Source organism: Neospora caninum, chromosome VIIb (assembly GCF_000208865.1).
Source record: "Neospora caninum Liverpool complete genome, chromosome VIIb".
NCBI classification, from domain to species: Eukaryota; Apicomplexa; class Conoidasida; order Eucoccidiorida; family Sarcocystidae; genus Neospora; species Neospora caninum.
Genome location: NC_018394.1, coordinates 311,609 through 326,634, shown reverse-complemented (window position 1 = coordinate 326,634; position 15,026 = coordinate 311,609). Strand labels below are relative to the sequence as shown.

At 55.6% G+C, this 15,026-nt stretch overlaps 3 protein-coding genes across 3 annotated transcripts in view; 2 read left to right on the top strand and 1 right to left on the bottom strand.

Moving 5' to 3' along the window:
• Positions 1–2,294, top strand: part of NCLIV_024220 (putative glycerol-3-phosphate dehydrogenase) — a gene marked incomplete at both ends in the record, with an annotated part of 10,231 nt that extends 7,937 nt beyond the window's left edge. The window contains 5 exons of the mRNA XM_003882617.1: positions 290–406; positions 1,106–1,225; positions 1,337–1,548; positions 1,634–1,727; positions 2,175–2,294. Of these exons, the coding sequence (XP_003882666.1) occupies positions 290–406; positions 1,106–1,225; positions 1,337–1,548; positions 1,634–1,727; positions 2,175–2,294 (663 nt within the window). The remainder of the gene's footprint in view (positions 1–289; positions 407–1,105; positions 1,226–1,336; positions 1,549–1,633; positions 1,728–2,174) is intronic.
• Positions 2,295–4,541: 2,247 nt separating this feature from the next.
• Positions 4,542–12,475, bottom strand: NCLIV_024210 (putative ATP-binding cassette; the record flags this gene model as incomplete). Its single annotated transcript, XM_003882616.1, has 12 exons — positions 4,542–4,569; positions 5,010–5,089; positions 5,235–5,306; positions 5,715–5,908; positions 6,692–6,817; positions 7,322–7,421; positions 7,822–7,949; positions 8,727–9,113; positions 9,572–9,701; positions 10,318–10,553; positions 11,061–11,135; positions 12,409–12,475. The coding sequence occupies 12 exons, from the start codon at positions 12,473–12,475 to the stop codon at positions 4,542–4,544; spliced, it is 1,623 nt and encodes a 540-aa protein (XP_003882665.1).
• A 399-nt stretch (positions 12,476–12,874) lies between these two features.
• NCLIV_024200 (hypothetical protein) lies at positions 12,875–13,246 on the top strand (the record flags this gene model as incomplete). The annotated part of the gene is made up of 1 exon (XM_003882615.1): positions 12,875–13,246. The coding sequence occupies one exon, from the start codon at positions 12,875–12,877 to the stop codon at positions 13,244–13,246; it is 372 nt and encodes a 123-aa protein (XP_003882664.1).
• Between the last annotated feature and the right edge of the window lie 1,780 nt (positions 13,247–15,026).

The window sequence follows — 15,026 nt, the reverse complement described above, 5'->3', positions numbered from 1 at the left end:
TAAGGTTCTGTCGGCTGAAGGCTTCGCCAGTTCGTTCGTTCGCCTTCGTCTTCTTCGTCGAAACAGGCGATACTGAGCAGGAGATCGCGACTACCGTTTGCCTTTCCTCGCTGGCCTTTGCGCTCTCGCTCTCGCTCTCTCCGGCGCGCCCTGGAGTCGGTTCTCCGGCTTTGTCGTTTTGGCGCTGAATGTGCATGCAACCACGCAGCAGATGGAGAGCGATGGGGCCGCAAGAGGCCTGCCGCCTTTGCATGTTTTCGCGACTTTCTTTCTTTGATTCTTTTCTCAGGACGGTCACGTCAGCACTTCAAACGTCGTGCGCTCGCACTACGTCGTTGTCGACGAGAAGACTGGTCTCCTCTCCGTGCTGGGTGGGAAATGGACCACGTACAGACGCATGGCTGAGGTGAGTCGGAAAGAAGGCGAGCAGAGAAGTGGAGAACAAGGAAGGAGACCGAGGCGAGACACAGTGAAGAAGAAAGGGAGAAGTGGGGAAACAAGAGACGACCGGAGAAGAGAGAGAAGAAGGGTAAACGCATGGGGAAAGAGAAGGGAAGAAGAGGACGAGAAGAGCCGTTGAGCAGACAGAAGACAAATCCACGCCGACAGCGCGTTGCGAGCAGGAAGACGCGCGCATGCAGAGAAGAGCCGCGAATGACGAGTCATGCTTGGAACGACACCCCGCAGCGCGGGCACGCAAAACAGTCTCTCGTTTTCTGCCTTCTTCGTCCACACCCGATGCCGTCGGCCCGTTGCAAAGGGTGCGCAGGTTTGTTGCTCGTGTGGACGCGCGCACCTGGGAAAACCCCGTTTTGACTGGAACCGGATTCTCTTCCGTGCAGACGACGACGGGACGGCCTCGGTTACAGGGAAAATAGCTAGAAGGATGTACAGCTCGTCTGCATGTGTTGGTGTGTCGAAAACTTACGCGACTTTCAGTGTTGCCCCGAAATCCGCTCTTGAGTCGCCGTGCACGTCCTCCTCCCATCACGCTTGGTTTTGATTCCATCTCTTTCGCTTTCTTTCCTGCACTTTCTGGAGTCGCGTGTGGAACTTCTCTGCCTGTGATGGCGAAACTTAAGTCAGAACTTCCTTCTCTTTTCAGGAAACGCTCGACGCACTGTTGACGGCGCACCGCGACAAAGTTGCGGCAACCCGTCCCTGTCGGACCAAGGCGATGCTGATTCAAGGCGCAGTCGACCCCACCGGGGCTCTTTCGTCCAAGGTAGGAAGAGAGGAAAAAAAGAACCGATCAGTGGGAGAAAGACGGAGAAGAGATCGAAAGCGTGTCGTTTTTGGCGAGGCTCTTGTTTCCGCGTCCTTTCTCGTTTCGTAGGAGTGTATCCCAGCCTCGGGAGTGTTGGAACTGGAACTGGAGAAGGCGAATCCGACCTTGTCTTTTTCGCAAGTTCGTCACTTGGTCGAGAGCTACGGCTTCCTGGCCCGTTCGGTCTGTGAAATCGCGAAGGAGCGTCCAGAGCTCGCCGAGCCGCTGATCAACGACGGCGCGTTCCCCTTCCTCAAGGCCGAGGTCGTCTACGGCGTGAGGTGAGAAGGAAACGCATGCGCAAGCAGGAGAGAGAACGGCGCGGAGACCCTTGAATAACGTGAAAGAGACGTTTGTGTTTTGCAGGCATGAAATGGCTAGGAGCGTCTCGGACGTTCTGGCGCGTCGCATGCGGATGGCGTTTGTGGACGCGCCAAAGGCTGAGGCATGCGTCGACGAGGTAAGATCTCTTCGCGTTGTTGAATACAAGACCACAGCAAACGAAAGGGGTGCAAAGGCAAAAGAAAGGGACGAAAGTGCGTCTCCTCTCAAGGGAGAAGGCCGACGTCAGGGCGCCTGCGAACGGTTGGCGTTACACAAGCGGCTACTGCCGTCTGGAAACCAGGAGGGAGAGAAAGAGCGTAGAGGCGAGAGAGAGAAGAGAGAGGCCGTAGAGGAGAGAGGGAGAAGAGACAGAGCGTAGAGGAGACAGGGAGAAGAGACAGAGCGTAGAGGAGAGAGGGAGAAGAGACAGAGCGTAGAGAAGAGAGGGAGAAGAGACAGAGCGTAGAGAAGAGAGGGGGAGAGGGAAAAGAGACCGAGCGTAGAGAAGGGAGGGAAAAGAGAAAGAGCGTAGAGGAGAGAGGGAGAACGCTAAAGTGTGTGATTGCGGTTCGGTGGGCCGCAGGTTGCTCGGCTTATGGGCGAGGAGCTTCACTGGGACTCGGCTCAGGTGGCGAAGAAGAAGCAGGAAGCGGTGGCGTTCCTCAAGACGTTCCGCTACTTGCCGGCGTCCGAGGCTGCGTAACGCCTTGAAAACTGGAGAACAAAGTGTCGGCCAGAGAGGCGAGAGAAAGCGGAAGGACGTACGCTGACCAGCCCTCTTCGCTGGCATGACAGTCGGTCTCGGATTTTCCTTCAAATGCCAAAAAACAAAGACCGAAAGAACGCATTTTTCCCGCGAGAGAGAAGATGCGCGCGTGGACCCTGTCTCCCTGAGCAGTGCCGCCGTCTGAGAGAGAAGACGAAGAAGCGAGAGAAGACGGAGAATAGGGAGAGGGAGAACAAGAAGGGGAAGGAGAGTAGGAATGCGAGAACAAGGAGAAGAAGAGAGAGGAATAGAGATAGAAGAATGTGGGAGCGAGTTGCTCCTTTTTCAGCGGCTGTTTCGAGGGGTTATTTTTGTTTTGCGAGTCGAACAGACCAACTAAGAAAGCGCGACGGTGGGGACGGGGCCGCGTCTATCAAGTTCCGTGGCGCTTCGTCCTTTCTTTTCTTTTGCATTGTCTCTCCTTATTTGCATTTCTGTTCGATGCTCGAGTTTTAGCGATTTGCTTTCGCCTGCGTCGAGCGTTCGTCCTGCGTGTGCCAGCGCTGTTTCGCGCTCGGGCACAACCTGTCAGTTGTGGAGAGATCGGGCTGTCACCTGTTTCGCAAATGCTCCGCGCGCACCTCGCGCGCTTTTGTTTATCCTTCTCTCCGTCTGTCGCTCTCGATTTGCTCGAACGAATCCGAACGCGAAACCAAGGCGCTCTCGTTCTCTGATCTCACTCCACTCCCCCCTTTGCGTCTCTCAGCGTTCATCTGGCTGCCGAAAAAGTCTGAGGAAAACAGCGGCATCGTGCGAGAGGCGCGATGCATCGAAGACTCCTCCATCCGGTTCTTTCGCTCCTCCTTTCATCCCCACGCCGCCCGTGTTTTGTTGTCTCCCTTGTCTCTCCACGTTCTGTCCCGAGCCTTGCTTCCCGATGCCCCGCCGTTTCTCTGCCTGTTTTTTAGCCTGTCTCAGCCGCGGCCTTTTGTTCGTCGTCTGGGCGACTGCATGCAAGCGTTTCCCGTCTCGCACCCAAGTCGTCGAAGCCTCCGAAAGGAGTAGAGAGAGAAGGCGGGAGGCCTTTCTCCCTTTTTCGCAGATCTCAGTGGGTGACAGAAATCCACGTCAGCCCCACTGCACTGGCGTGGATATCCGTGTTGTTTTGTTAAGCCGGAAACTGCGTGTGCGCGCCGCTGCGATCGGTCTCAAGTGACAGCGGCGGTATCCTCCACAGAAGTATATCCCTCTGCGTCCAGATATACAGAGGCATCTTGTGTACTGTCTAGCGTTCCGACGTGGTAGAGCCAGGAGGGAAGTCTAGGTCGTCGCAGCGTGTATAATAAGTCTAAGAAGAGTGTCCGAGATTCGAACTTTGAACGCCTGAATGCTGATATTCCGGCAACTCGAGGCTCGAAATAGTGCTAGTCGAGGGCGGGTTTTGCGCTCCACCGACACACGCACTGGCGGAGGCAGTGCACGAGACCGGGAGAAGAGGAGAATTGAGGAAAACGAAAGGACTCGACGCTGCCCGTGAGCGAGAGAAGGGAGGTTCACGCGGAGGAGACAGTTTCGGGGCATATTGCGCATCATGTGCTTGGGGTGTGGTCGCGCCTCTCAGACAGAAGGCGGCCCGCGAGATGGGGGAAAAGAGAGAGCGAGAGGAGGAACACGAGGGAGAGGAGATGAATGTCGCGACACGCGAGAGGGCTAGCGGGGGAGGAAATACACGAGAGACGAGGGACGGAGAAATGAGAGAAGCGGTGGAGAGACCAAAAACGAACGAACTCGACGAGACGCAAAAACGAAAAACGCGGCACGTGACTCCCCCAACCGTCCCTTTTCCACATCGCAATCCGGGGGCAGAAGCTGAAGAGAAAGGGAGAGAAGGAGAAGATGCTAAAGATAAAGGGAGAGAAGGAGAAGACGCTACAGATAAAGGGAGAGAAGGCGAAGATGCTAAAGATAAAGGGAGAGAAGGAGAAGACGCTAAAGATAAAGGGAGAGAAGGAGAAGATGCTAAAGATAAAGGGAGAGAAGGAGAAGACGCTACAGATAAAGGGAGAGAGGGGGAGAAGGTGAAGAGAGAAGATGATTACTGGGTTGGGGGTCAGCTGTCGAGACACCGTATGGTTCTTTCGATATCGATTTCGACCGTCTGCGTTTGTCTCGTTCGGCCATGTTCTAGATTTGGGAGCTTGCTTCCGCAAAAGGGGAAAAGCCTCGCAGCCCGCGTCGGCGCGGTCAGTTGCAGGAGGCATTGCAGTTGAGGCTGAAAAGAAATGACAAAAGCAAACAGGAGAAAATTATTTATAAGGAAACAGATAAGCATTTACATATATATATATATATATATATATATATATCAGCGCGCGAGAGAGATATGTAGAGGAAAGGAGAGAGAGAGAGAGCCGCAGGTGAATGGGGCTATAAGCGTATTCCCGTAAACGACATAGCCCAGGCGAACAGAGAAGCAGGGAGAGAGGAGACGCAAGTTCCGAAGGCACGCCGTTGACTTGCACACCGAGAGACAACGATCAAAATCTATAAATCCTTGTGGATATAAACTAGACACCCGTTATACCAAACATACATATATACATATATGCATATAGGAAGAAAACGTGAGTCCTGGATTCGGCCATCGTTCGGGTGTTCGGAAGGGACAGCAGGCATCGAGAGAAGAGAGAAGAGTAGAGGGAAAAAACTTACATGTGGCGGAGTTCCTTGCACGGGTCGGCGAGCACGGCCGCCTTTTCGCCACTTTGTACGACACGGCCTTCGCTCATCACCTGCGCACAATTCCAAACAGAAAGGGGGAAAAGCATCACAACCCTGAGGGTGGCGCGGGCGTCCTGCGCTGAGGCGGCGAATCGCGCGATTTGCGTTGTCACCGAATGTTTTTCTTTCCAAAAATATCCCCTGCACTGCGCTCACCGCCACGTGGTCAACGTAGTCCAGCACACTCAGCCTGTGCGTGATGAAGATCGCAGTTCTGCCCGCGAGAGCCTAAAGAAAACGAGAGAGAGAGAGGGAAAACGCCCTTCCACGAAAGGCACACACGCAAGGCGCATCTGCACAGCCCGCGAGGGGAAAAGGCGTCTTCTCAAGGGGCTCTGCAAACGCGGGTTTGCGCCTGTTTTTTTTTGAGCACCCCCAAGCGAAGGACGTGGACGGGTACCAGAGAGACAACGACGACGTTCTGGGTTGCAGACACACGCCTGCACGGAAGATTCGCTGAGAAGAGACTGATAGCGGAAAAAAACCACCATGTGGCACATGACGCGGCACAGACACGCGAGACACGGGGCATCTTGTCCCGAGGCGAGGTTTTTGAGTGTCTTTGAGGCCAAGAGCGTGACCGGTCTTCCGCGGAAAGTTTACTCTCTTTTTGTGGCGATCTTTTGCTTCATTCACCTGCTTGATGTGGCCAAGCACTAGCCGCTCCGTCGGCACGTCTAACGCGGACGTCGCCTCGTCGAGAAGCAGAAGGCGAGGCCGGCCCTCTTCGCCCAACGAAACTCTAGAGAGACCCGAGGAAGAAGAGAGAGAGGACGAAGGAATCAGGCGACAAAGAGCGCGGGCGAGACAGATGCGCTGGCGTTGTCCACCTGAGAGAGAACAGGCAAGGCGCACACGAAGCTGAAATCCGATTCCTTCGGCGACACCTGGGGTGCGGCGGAAACGCGAGACGCAGAAGTCATCGAGTTTCCGAACTGTTTCGGCGTTGTCAGCCGTGGATACGTTTCAACTTCCTACAGCGAGCGAAGTCCATCGAATACAAGGACCTCCGGTCTTGGAAATCAACAGATCAAGAACGCCCAAGCGAGAGTCCCAACCACGAGGGTAGCGAGGGTTCCGTGCATATCCACGACAAACGGCAGCGTCGCTAACAAAGCGCCAAGATGTGTCAAAAGCGAGATCTACCGGCGCGAGTCTGGATGTCCAGGGAGCACGAGAGAGGTGTAGAGACTTCAGCTCTTGAACTTCGCCATTCACCACCTACCCTCAAGTTCGGCAGTAGTCTGGGCGGCTGTACCCTCCACTAAAAAGTATACGCGTTTGACGGGTTTACATCCAGAGGCTACTGATGGGTTAATGTGAGGTCTTGCTGTCCTAGGTATTGGCCGAATCCCGAGTTCCCCGCCTATTTAACATCTTCCATGCGAAAGAATCTCAATGTCACAAGCTATTGAAATCCACACTCTTTTCGCTATCTAAATAGCAGTCCCGTCGGGTGGTGTGTGTACACCTGGGGAAGTCGCAAACCAGGTGGGGTCAGGTCCCGCGGCGCTCAGGTGGTTCGTCAGCTAAGCTGTCTCGACACGATGCGCGGCACGATACACGCGTGGAGGCGAGAAACCGCCCTCGGGGGTGTTCTGCCGCCGGTTTACCTGACAGAGAAAGCGCCTTTTCGTCGAGAACCGTGTCGAGTTGGCGAGGCAAGTGTGCGGCAAATTCGGAGACAGCAGCGAGTGCACATGCCTCGCCCACTCGCCCTTCAAGGTCGGGGATCGGCGCTGCGAGGAGACAGGCGAAGACGCGGAAAGAAGGCATGCAAAGCGGATACACACACTCTGAGGTCGGGGCGCGCAGGCGACAGCAGAAAAAGAAAAGAACGCGAAGCGAGGTAGCGCAGAAAACGGGAGAGAGAGAACACTGGAAGGGAAGACCGAGGGGGAAAATCTCGGAAGAGAAGCGAAACGCCCGAGACAGAGACTAACGGGCAAGAGGAAGAGGACAGACGATTGTTTGCGGCATCTGAACTCGCTCCATTGTCTGTGAGAGCCTCCGCCCCAGCGGGGCGCCTGGAAAGCCGGAGATAGACGAAAGGCAGAAAGCTGCCTTTAGGAAAAAAAACAGTGGAACCCAGCACCCAGAGAAAAACGACGAAAAAGAGAGCAAGCGTTTGCTTTTTTACGAGGCGAAACGCCAGGGTGTCGGGGCGGCGCTGGAAACCCGAAGGAGAGTGGCGGAGTCTTCCTTTTCGAGGGAGGAGTTCGAAAGAACAGAAAAAGACTTACTTTTGGCGCCAGTCAACACATCGTTAGCGCGGACAGCGTACTCCACATTCTCCTTCACACTCGTCGCCAGCAGAAGGTTCTCTTGCGTCACGGGGGTGATCTGAAAGAAAAGGCGGACACGGGGTGAGGGAGGAAGTGAAGCAAAACGGAATTCTCTCGGCACACGGCACGAACACAGACCAAGAAAAGAGCCGCCCTGTCGCAGGCGGAAAACCCAAAGCCTTCCCTCGCTAGTCCCACAAAAAGACGCCCTCATACCAGGGAAAAAGCACTAGAGAACGAGAAGCACGGAAGCGCATGCAGCGACGTGGTTTTTGCACAAGCAAAACACGGTGCTCGGACGACCGGCACAACCTCCCGCTTTCGGCGAAATGCCCAAGTGAGAGTGTGAGAAGCACACACCGAGCCGAGACGGCGCAGCCCGCGCCTGTGGGTTGCTGCTTCATTCGTGCGCTTGGGCGCGTCTCAAACTTTCTGTTTGAAAGAAACGAAAACCTCACCAAACTGCGCACACGCTGCGCGTCGAGCCTTCCCGTCGGCGTGCCGTCCAAGAGAATCTCGCCCTCGACAGGGTCGTACAGCCGGAGGAGAAGAGTGGCGACTGTGGATTTCCCGCTGCCGCTTGGACCTGAAGAGACCCCCGCAAGGAGAGACGCCAAGGCAGGCGGGAACACCGTGAGAGCCGGAGAAAGAACGAACCCGCCATGGAGCGCCACGGCAACGAAGAGACCCAGGCAACGCATGCGCAACAGAGACTGCAGAGAGAACACGAGGCGTAGGCAAATCTGACCTCGCGAGCTCTCTCGAGAGAGAGGCGTCGAAAGGCTTTTTCCCACACTCCCACGTCTCCCACTTTTCTTTCCACAGAGGCCGCTTGGCAGCTTCTTCTGCACCACGAAAAACTCTCCCGCATGCATAGAGGCGCACCCCCTTCGACATACACATATGTGTCCACATACGTGCATGCGTGCCGCTCTCTCCACACATGTAAACATAGGTATTTCCCTCTTTGTATATACGCAAAGACAATACGCTTATGTGTATATATCTATATAAATCTATATCTATCTATATATATGACTGAAAATGCGTTAGTCCCCAGTCTGCCGGAGTCATAGTCAGTATCCCAGGTGCTGCAGTGTCTCTGTGTATTCGATTGCCCGGAAGAGACTCATGGCTATACGCTGAGTGTTCCCCAGCGTCTCCACTTGAACTGCATACTGAACAGAGCGGCCGAAATCGAGTCTCGGTCCTGAGCGAACAGACGAGCGCTTTGTGGCCAGCGCTCCGTCGCCTTGTACGCACACGATTTGAGCGCGTGCAAAGGCGAGTGTCGCGCAGGAGCTTCTGGAGGCTCGTGCGCAAGAGCCAAGTCCAGACGCGTCATTCCTTGTTTTCGGTTTACCTAGAATGCCCAGAAAGGCGCCCGGAGGCACGTGCAGGTCAACCCCTCGAAGCACAGGCTGTCCAGGCCGATCTGGATACGCAAAGTGGACGTCGTTGAAAGTTACAGCCATACCCTTGTCTCCGCCATCCAGCCCGCCCTGAGCCGCGTCCACAAGAGAAGAAGAAGCGGCCAAGAGCGGCGGCAGCGGAGAGCCAAGGTGGGCGTGCTTTGCGCCTCGCCGAGGTTCTTTATCGTCAGAGGCATCAGAAATCGCGCTGAGAACTTTCCCCGCTGTCCCCAGCGTTCGCTGGATGTCTCCGTACGCAGTGACACAGCCTTGGAGAGATGACCCCGCCATCACGCAGTACATGGCTAACGCCGTGACGTCGCCGAGGGACAAAGCGCCTGAAAACGAAGAACAAAAACGGGAAAGACCCGCGACAGCTGACGAGAACCTGTAGTCAACTCCACGTCCACACATCCCCAACACCCCTCCACGGCCTCTGTGTTTCTAAACACCTTCACGTCTTTCTTCGATTTTGGACACAGACAATGTACCTTCCTTCACACACATGTTCACAGATGTACACATATGTCAGTATTTAGGAATGAAGCTGTACCTATTTACTTATATATATATATATATATATACGTGTATGCTGGATACACCACATAGGGGGTGTCGCACGCATGCTTGTGGAAGCAAAGCGATGCGCCTATGCGCAGAGAAAACCGAAGAGGCTGGCGGTTGTGCGTGCACCGACGCTCAGGACCTCGGCAGACGACCGGGCTTCGCTCCCCGAGCCTTGCAGAGCTACACGCGGGAGGGTCACACCACTGAACGGGACGAAAACGAAGGCTACCTGCCGAAATGAAGCTTCCAGCGCGCTGGATCACGTGAAGAAGAAAACCTCCTCCAAGTGCAAAGACGAGGCCGTGACGTGCACCCACCGCGACGGCGCTGCGCCGAGCCACCTTGTAGACTCCCTCTAACTGCAACACGGAACAGGACACACACCGCTCTCGTTCATGTCTCTTGTCTCTTTCATGTCTCTTGTCTCTCCCTCGTGTCGCGTCTTTGCTCCCTCTTTGGCCTCGCCGCTAGCGTGTGTCCCCTGTTTATCTTTTTCTCTTGAGGACCTGTCGTCTGCCTGTCGTAGCTCCGGTTTCCGTGTCAGGAACGAGATAGCTATCCTGATTCAGTCTTTCTCTTTCCTTTTGTTCTTGGACCATGAGTCACGGAGTGGATCCTTCAGCAGCCTGCGAGCGCACGCGTCCTGCCGACTCTGCTCTATTCGGCAACTCCCGCCCCCGCCTGACCCTCCGTTGAGACGAATCGATCTCGTCCGATGTGCCTTCACGTTTGGCTTTCCGCATATGCTCTGTCGTTTCCGTTTTCTCGTTTCGGCGTGGCAGGTTTGTCAGCAGCAGCGCAAAGAGAGTGGAGAAACGCACGCCGCCCCATGCCTGGTTTGTCTGTTTTCTGCATCTGTCTGGCCTTGTCTGCTCGCTCGCCCGTGCGTGCGGCTTCCCCTTTACGGGTTTTCGCGTTCTTTTTCTCGCTTCTGCCGCTCTTCGTTTGCACGTCTCGCTTCCTCGTGACGCTTACGCCCGCGTGGAACTTTGCGATCTCGAAGGCCTCGGCGTTGAGAGATCGGACAGATTTCCGGTTTTGCAGGACTTGCGAGGCGTGGGCCAACGTCGAAGACAGCGCCCGGGTTTGGGCGCTCTGGAGCTGACGGGACCGCTTAGCTGTTGCGCGAAGCAGAAACCCCGCTGCTGCCGTTGGAAGCAAAAGCGAGAGAAGAAACGACGTCGGCGCCAGCGAGGAGGCTGCGATGACACCTGAACGCACGCAAGCCAGAGTGGCGAACGTGAGTCAGACACACGCGAGGCCGAGCGCACGCCGATGGCGGGTGTGTGCAGGCGAGAGAGAAATCAGAGGAAACGCAGAAAGACGGATTGAGCAGGGAGCAAAAGGACGCGCACCGGTCGGCGAGCTCGAAGCGACGTTTTGCATATGTCTGGAAATGACGAAAACAGGGAATTTAACTCAACTCAGGAACCGCCGCAGGCGCAGAACGCCACGCGCTGCACGCCCGCAACCTCAAGGAGAGGCTGAGGCAAGAAGCGAAGAGTGAACAATGCAGCCAGAGGAGCGGGCGCAGTGGAGGAAGAGAAGAGAATGAAGAGGGAGAGAGAAGAGAAAGCAGAGACGAAAGAGAAGACGGAGGCGCCAGGTGGTTTAGCGGGAAACAGCAGGCAAGGGAGAGAAGGAACCACAACAGGGAAAAAGCACGCAAAAAGCAAGCATGACGAAAAGAAAGAGACGAAGGAGCGCGTGTAGCCTACCGATGGAGGCAGAAATCGCACAGCGGATGCCGAAGGAGAGGTCGATGAGAATGCGGCTCGTCTGTGTCACTTCCGCTGCATGCGACAAGAGAAGGGCGCAAGGCGTCCAAGCACTGGGTCATCACCGCGAAGCGCGGGAGCTCACCGCCGGAAGCAAAGGCGTGAAAAGACAACCGGGAGGGTCAGACGGGACAGCAAGACACAGCAGGGAGAGCCCGAGAAGAGACCACACGGAAGCCAAGCAACGACGGATGTTGCTCAGAGCAGGGAGATCGGAAACGCTCAACGAAGACATAAAAGAGAGACAGCTTGCAGAGAGGCAGAGGAAGGCCACAGCGCCAGGGCGGATCCAAGAGCGTGCGACGCGTTCGCGCCGAACAGAAGACAGGGAAAGCGCACAGAGGACCGGAGAGAAGTTCAGAAGCGGTGGTACGGGGGACGGCGCTCGAGGCCAGGAAGCACTCTTGAACGGGCGGCGTCTCTTTCGAGGCGGTGCCAACGAGGGGTTAAGGAGGAAAACCTAGACAGGAGGAAACGGGGAGGGAAACGGAACAGGAAATGGAGAGGGAGTTTCAACGGACTTGAGAGACGATTGAGAAGCACGCCCGAGCTCTCGAGAGAGAATCGAGCCGTCGGTTCCTTGAGGAGGTGGGAGAAATACATGAGCCGGAGCCGAGCTGCAATTCTCTCAATCTGCAAGCAAAGGCAAAAGGTACCAAAGTTCCAAACCGCCTTCAAAGCGCGATCAAACGCTGTCAACAACGGCATGGGAGGAAAAAGGCGCGAGGGGACAGAAGCAAAGATACCACGTTCGTGCGTGACACGGCAGAGGACGCCCAGCAGCTGCGGAACCCTTCACACGCTGCGGCGGTGTTGAAACGAAAGAGACGAAGAGAAAATTTTGACGAGACTGGAGAACGCGGCGAAGGCTTGTGTGGCATGCAGAGAGGATTGCGGCGAATCACGAGAGCGAAAGGAGACAAAGAGAGAGAGCAAACGAACAGAGAGGTGCGGTCTCCTGTCCTTCCCGTGTTCCTGCTGGTACGAACGCGTCTGGGTTCGCCGCCCTAGTTCTCCCTCCGATTCCTTAATCCTCTCCTCGGGTATCGCCTTGTTCATTTCTTCCATGCCAGCTCTTGTCATCTCTTCCCTGTTTGTTTCTCGTCTCCAGTCCCCCTCTGTCGTGTCCCCCTCCCGCGCCCCGTCTCTGTTTTCTCCCGAGTTCTCGCGTTCTCTTTCTTTCCGCTTCAGCTTCGTCTCTTCCTCGCCAGTCTCTCCCACTCTTCACTAGTGTCCGCCTAGAACTTTCATCAGTGGGTATTTGAACATGAACTCGGAGACGGCTCACCGTTGTCTCCAGGAGGAAGAGTCGCAGAAAGGATGTCGCGGCGCCCAGAAGGAGAAGCGCGCCGCATGTCAGTGCGCCGTTTTCGAGCGCAGAAATCGAACTCAACACCACCGCCTGCTGCGGAGAAGACGGGACTGAAGGCGAAGCAGGCGAAGGCGGCGAGGCAGGCGTTTCTTCAGGAGGCGTCTCGGGTTGTTCAATGTGCTGTGCGCCGGTTTCGCCCGGCGAGAGAGAAGCGGAAGAACACGAAGAAGACCCCCGTGGACAAGCAGGCGTGGAACTTGAGGGCGACGACGGGCACGAAGAGACGGTCGCTCGCGACGCAGGACACAAATCGCCACAGGACGAAGCGCCGAGCATTGCCGAGGGAGAAGGTGAGACAGGAGACTGTTTCGAAAAGCGGTCGACAACGCGGCCGAGGTAAAACGGAAACAGCATCTGGGCGGCACTGCTCATCAAAATTGCCATGAAGGCCAGAAAGAGACGCAGCTGGTCGTGCTCCATGAGCTTCCACAAAACCCACAAGGAACCTTCAGAGGAAGACGAGGACGAAGAAGAAGACGACGAAGAGGAAGAAGAAGAAGAGGACGAGGAAGAGGGAGAAGAGGACAAGGAAGAGGGAAAAGAGGGAGAAGAGGAAGGGAAAGAAGATGGAGAGGACGAGGGGGATGAGATGCCGACATGTTTCGGTGGAGACGAGGAAGTAGAAAAAGAAGATGAAAGTGTAGGGGAGGCAGGGGTCGACGGAGCCGACAAAAGGGACGAGGCGGCAGACGTGCAAGTAGAGAACGCGAAGCCACGAAGCTGCAGAGTCGGAGAAGACGAGGCGAGCAGCTGAACAGGCACGGGCACCGTCTCGAGAGGAGAGGACGAAAAGGACCTAGAGCTGAGAGGTTGAGCCCGCAGGTACGATCCAGGATTTTTTTCCTGCCGTAGCCAGGTAGATCGTCGAGATGAACCCACAGACGAAGAGACAAGTGAAGGCGAGAGGGAAGGGCGCGGAGAAGATCCCGGAAGAGGACGCTTTGTTGAAGACAGAGCGGCTTTCCAGCGACAGGAAGCGACGGGAGAAAAGCTGCCTATATAGGACCCAGGAGAAGAGGCAGCCGCCTGACAGGCGAGGAACGATGGCAAGGTCTTGCTCACATCTCTCGGAAGAAAGAAACTCCATGTTGTGTGTCCTCCTGGGGGCGGTCGCGAGTCACGCGACGGAAGTGAAAAACGGGTTTCCGCCGGTTTGTTTGGTACCTCTGGGGTGCCGCAAGACGGGAAACGCACTTGGGAATCGGTGTACGTACACCTGGCCCACGTTGAGGCGTCTGCAGGTGGGACACGGCGCCGTCGAAACGGCAGCGGCGACCAGCGCATGTTGCCTCTGGGGAGGCACGAAAAGAAAGAAAAAGGAAAAAACGAGGGGGGTAAAGACTCGGAGAGTAAGAAAGACGAAATGTGGAAGAGCACAAGGTCGAGACGCGCGGCGGCATGTGACGAGGCAGGCGCCCGACGAGAGGAAGACAACGGAAATGAAAGTGGGAATTCGCGGCGCATTCAGGTCCTCTCTTTTGGTTTGCCGGGACGAAAAAGATGGTAGCTGTAAAAACGAGATCGCGCCGTTTGCTTCAAAGTGGGGGGCTAGGTCTCGGCTGATAACACAACGAGAGGTGACGGCTGTCTTTGCCGTAAAAACGAGCGGCGGTCAATGCTGCCATGGTAACTGAACAAAGGACGAAACGTTGTTTCCATCAAAATGATCACTGCCTGCGCTGCAAATCTTCCGAGAAAACACCAAGGAAAAACGGCCTTCGCGAGGGAAGAGTGGGGTCACAGAGTCTGGGAGGAGACATGGGAGACACGGAGCAGCCTCGATGCAGCGCACATCGACGCATTGGGGCTGAGTGCAGTCGCCGCCCACTGGCTGTGTTGTGTTTCTTGAGCTATACCATTGTCTAAGAACACGAGTTTGAGTTTTGAAGATTTCATTCACTCGGCTAGACACCCTGCACAAAAAGGGACGACCAGGGAAGACGGGGAGGGACGACCAGGAAAGACGGGGCCATGGAGCAAGCACAGAGATGTGAGTTCTTGGGTCTCAGACGGCTTCTGTGAGCCGTTTCTTGAGTTCTTTTATGAAGCTTTGTGTCTTTTAACGCTGCATAGGCACAGGTCAAATGTCCGTCGGCCTCGATAGATTGATCTTGCCACTCGTGTGTGTAGTGGATGACTTGAAACTACTTACGAGTTCCAGTTCATCACTACACAGACTCGCGGATCTCCCAGTGATGGTAGGAAAAACAATTCCGCCTTAACGACCGTCGATGCTGCTTTCACCCCAACACTCACTAGGGAATCCCGTATTCTCTCCTGGGCTTTATCCTGGTTCCTCAGACGGCAGAGTTCCTCTCCTAGTGCCTATGCGCCAAGCCTGAAGGAATCGACCTTGCGCCTGTGTTCCGGTAGTTCTCGTTTCGTGGCTTTCTCCTGCGGCTGTAGACCAGACCCAGCCCCGTGCAAACTTACTGAGAAACGGTGAATCTGAAAGCCGTCTCGATCGTCTCCTCGCTCTCCTGCCTCCGTTAAGGCTGTGCAGAACTAGCAGTGGATTCGTTCTCTCACCGCCA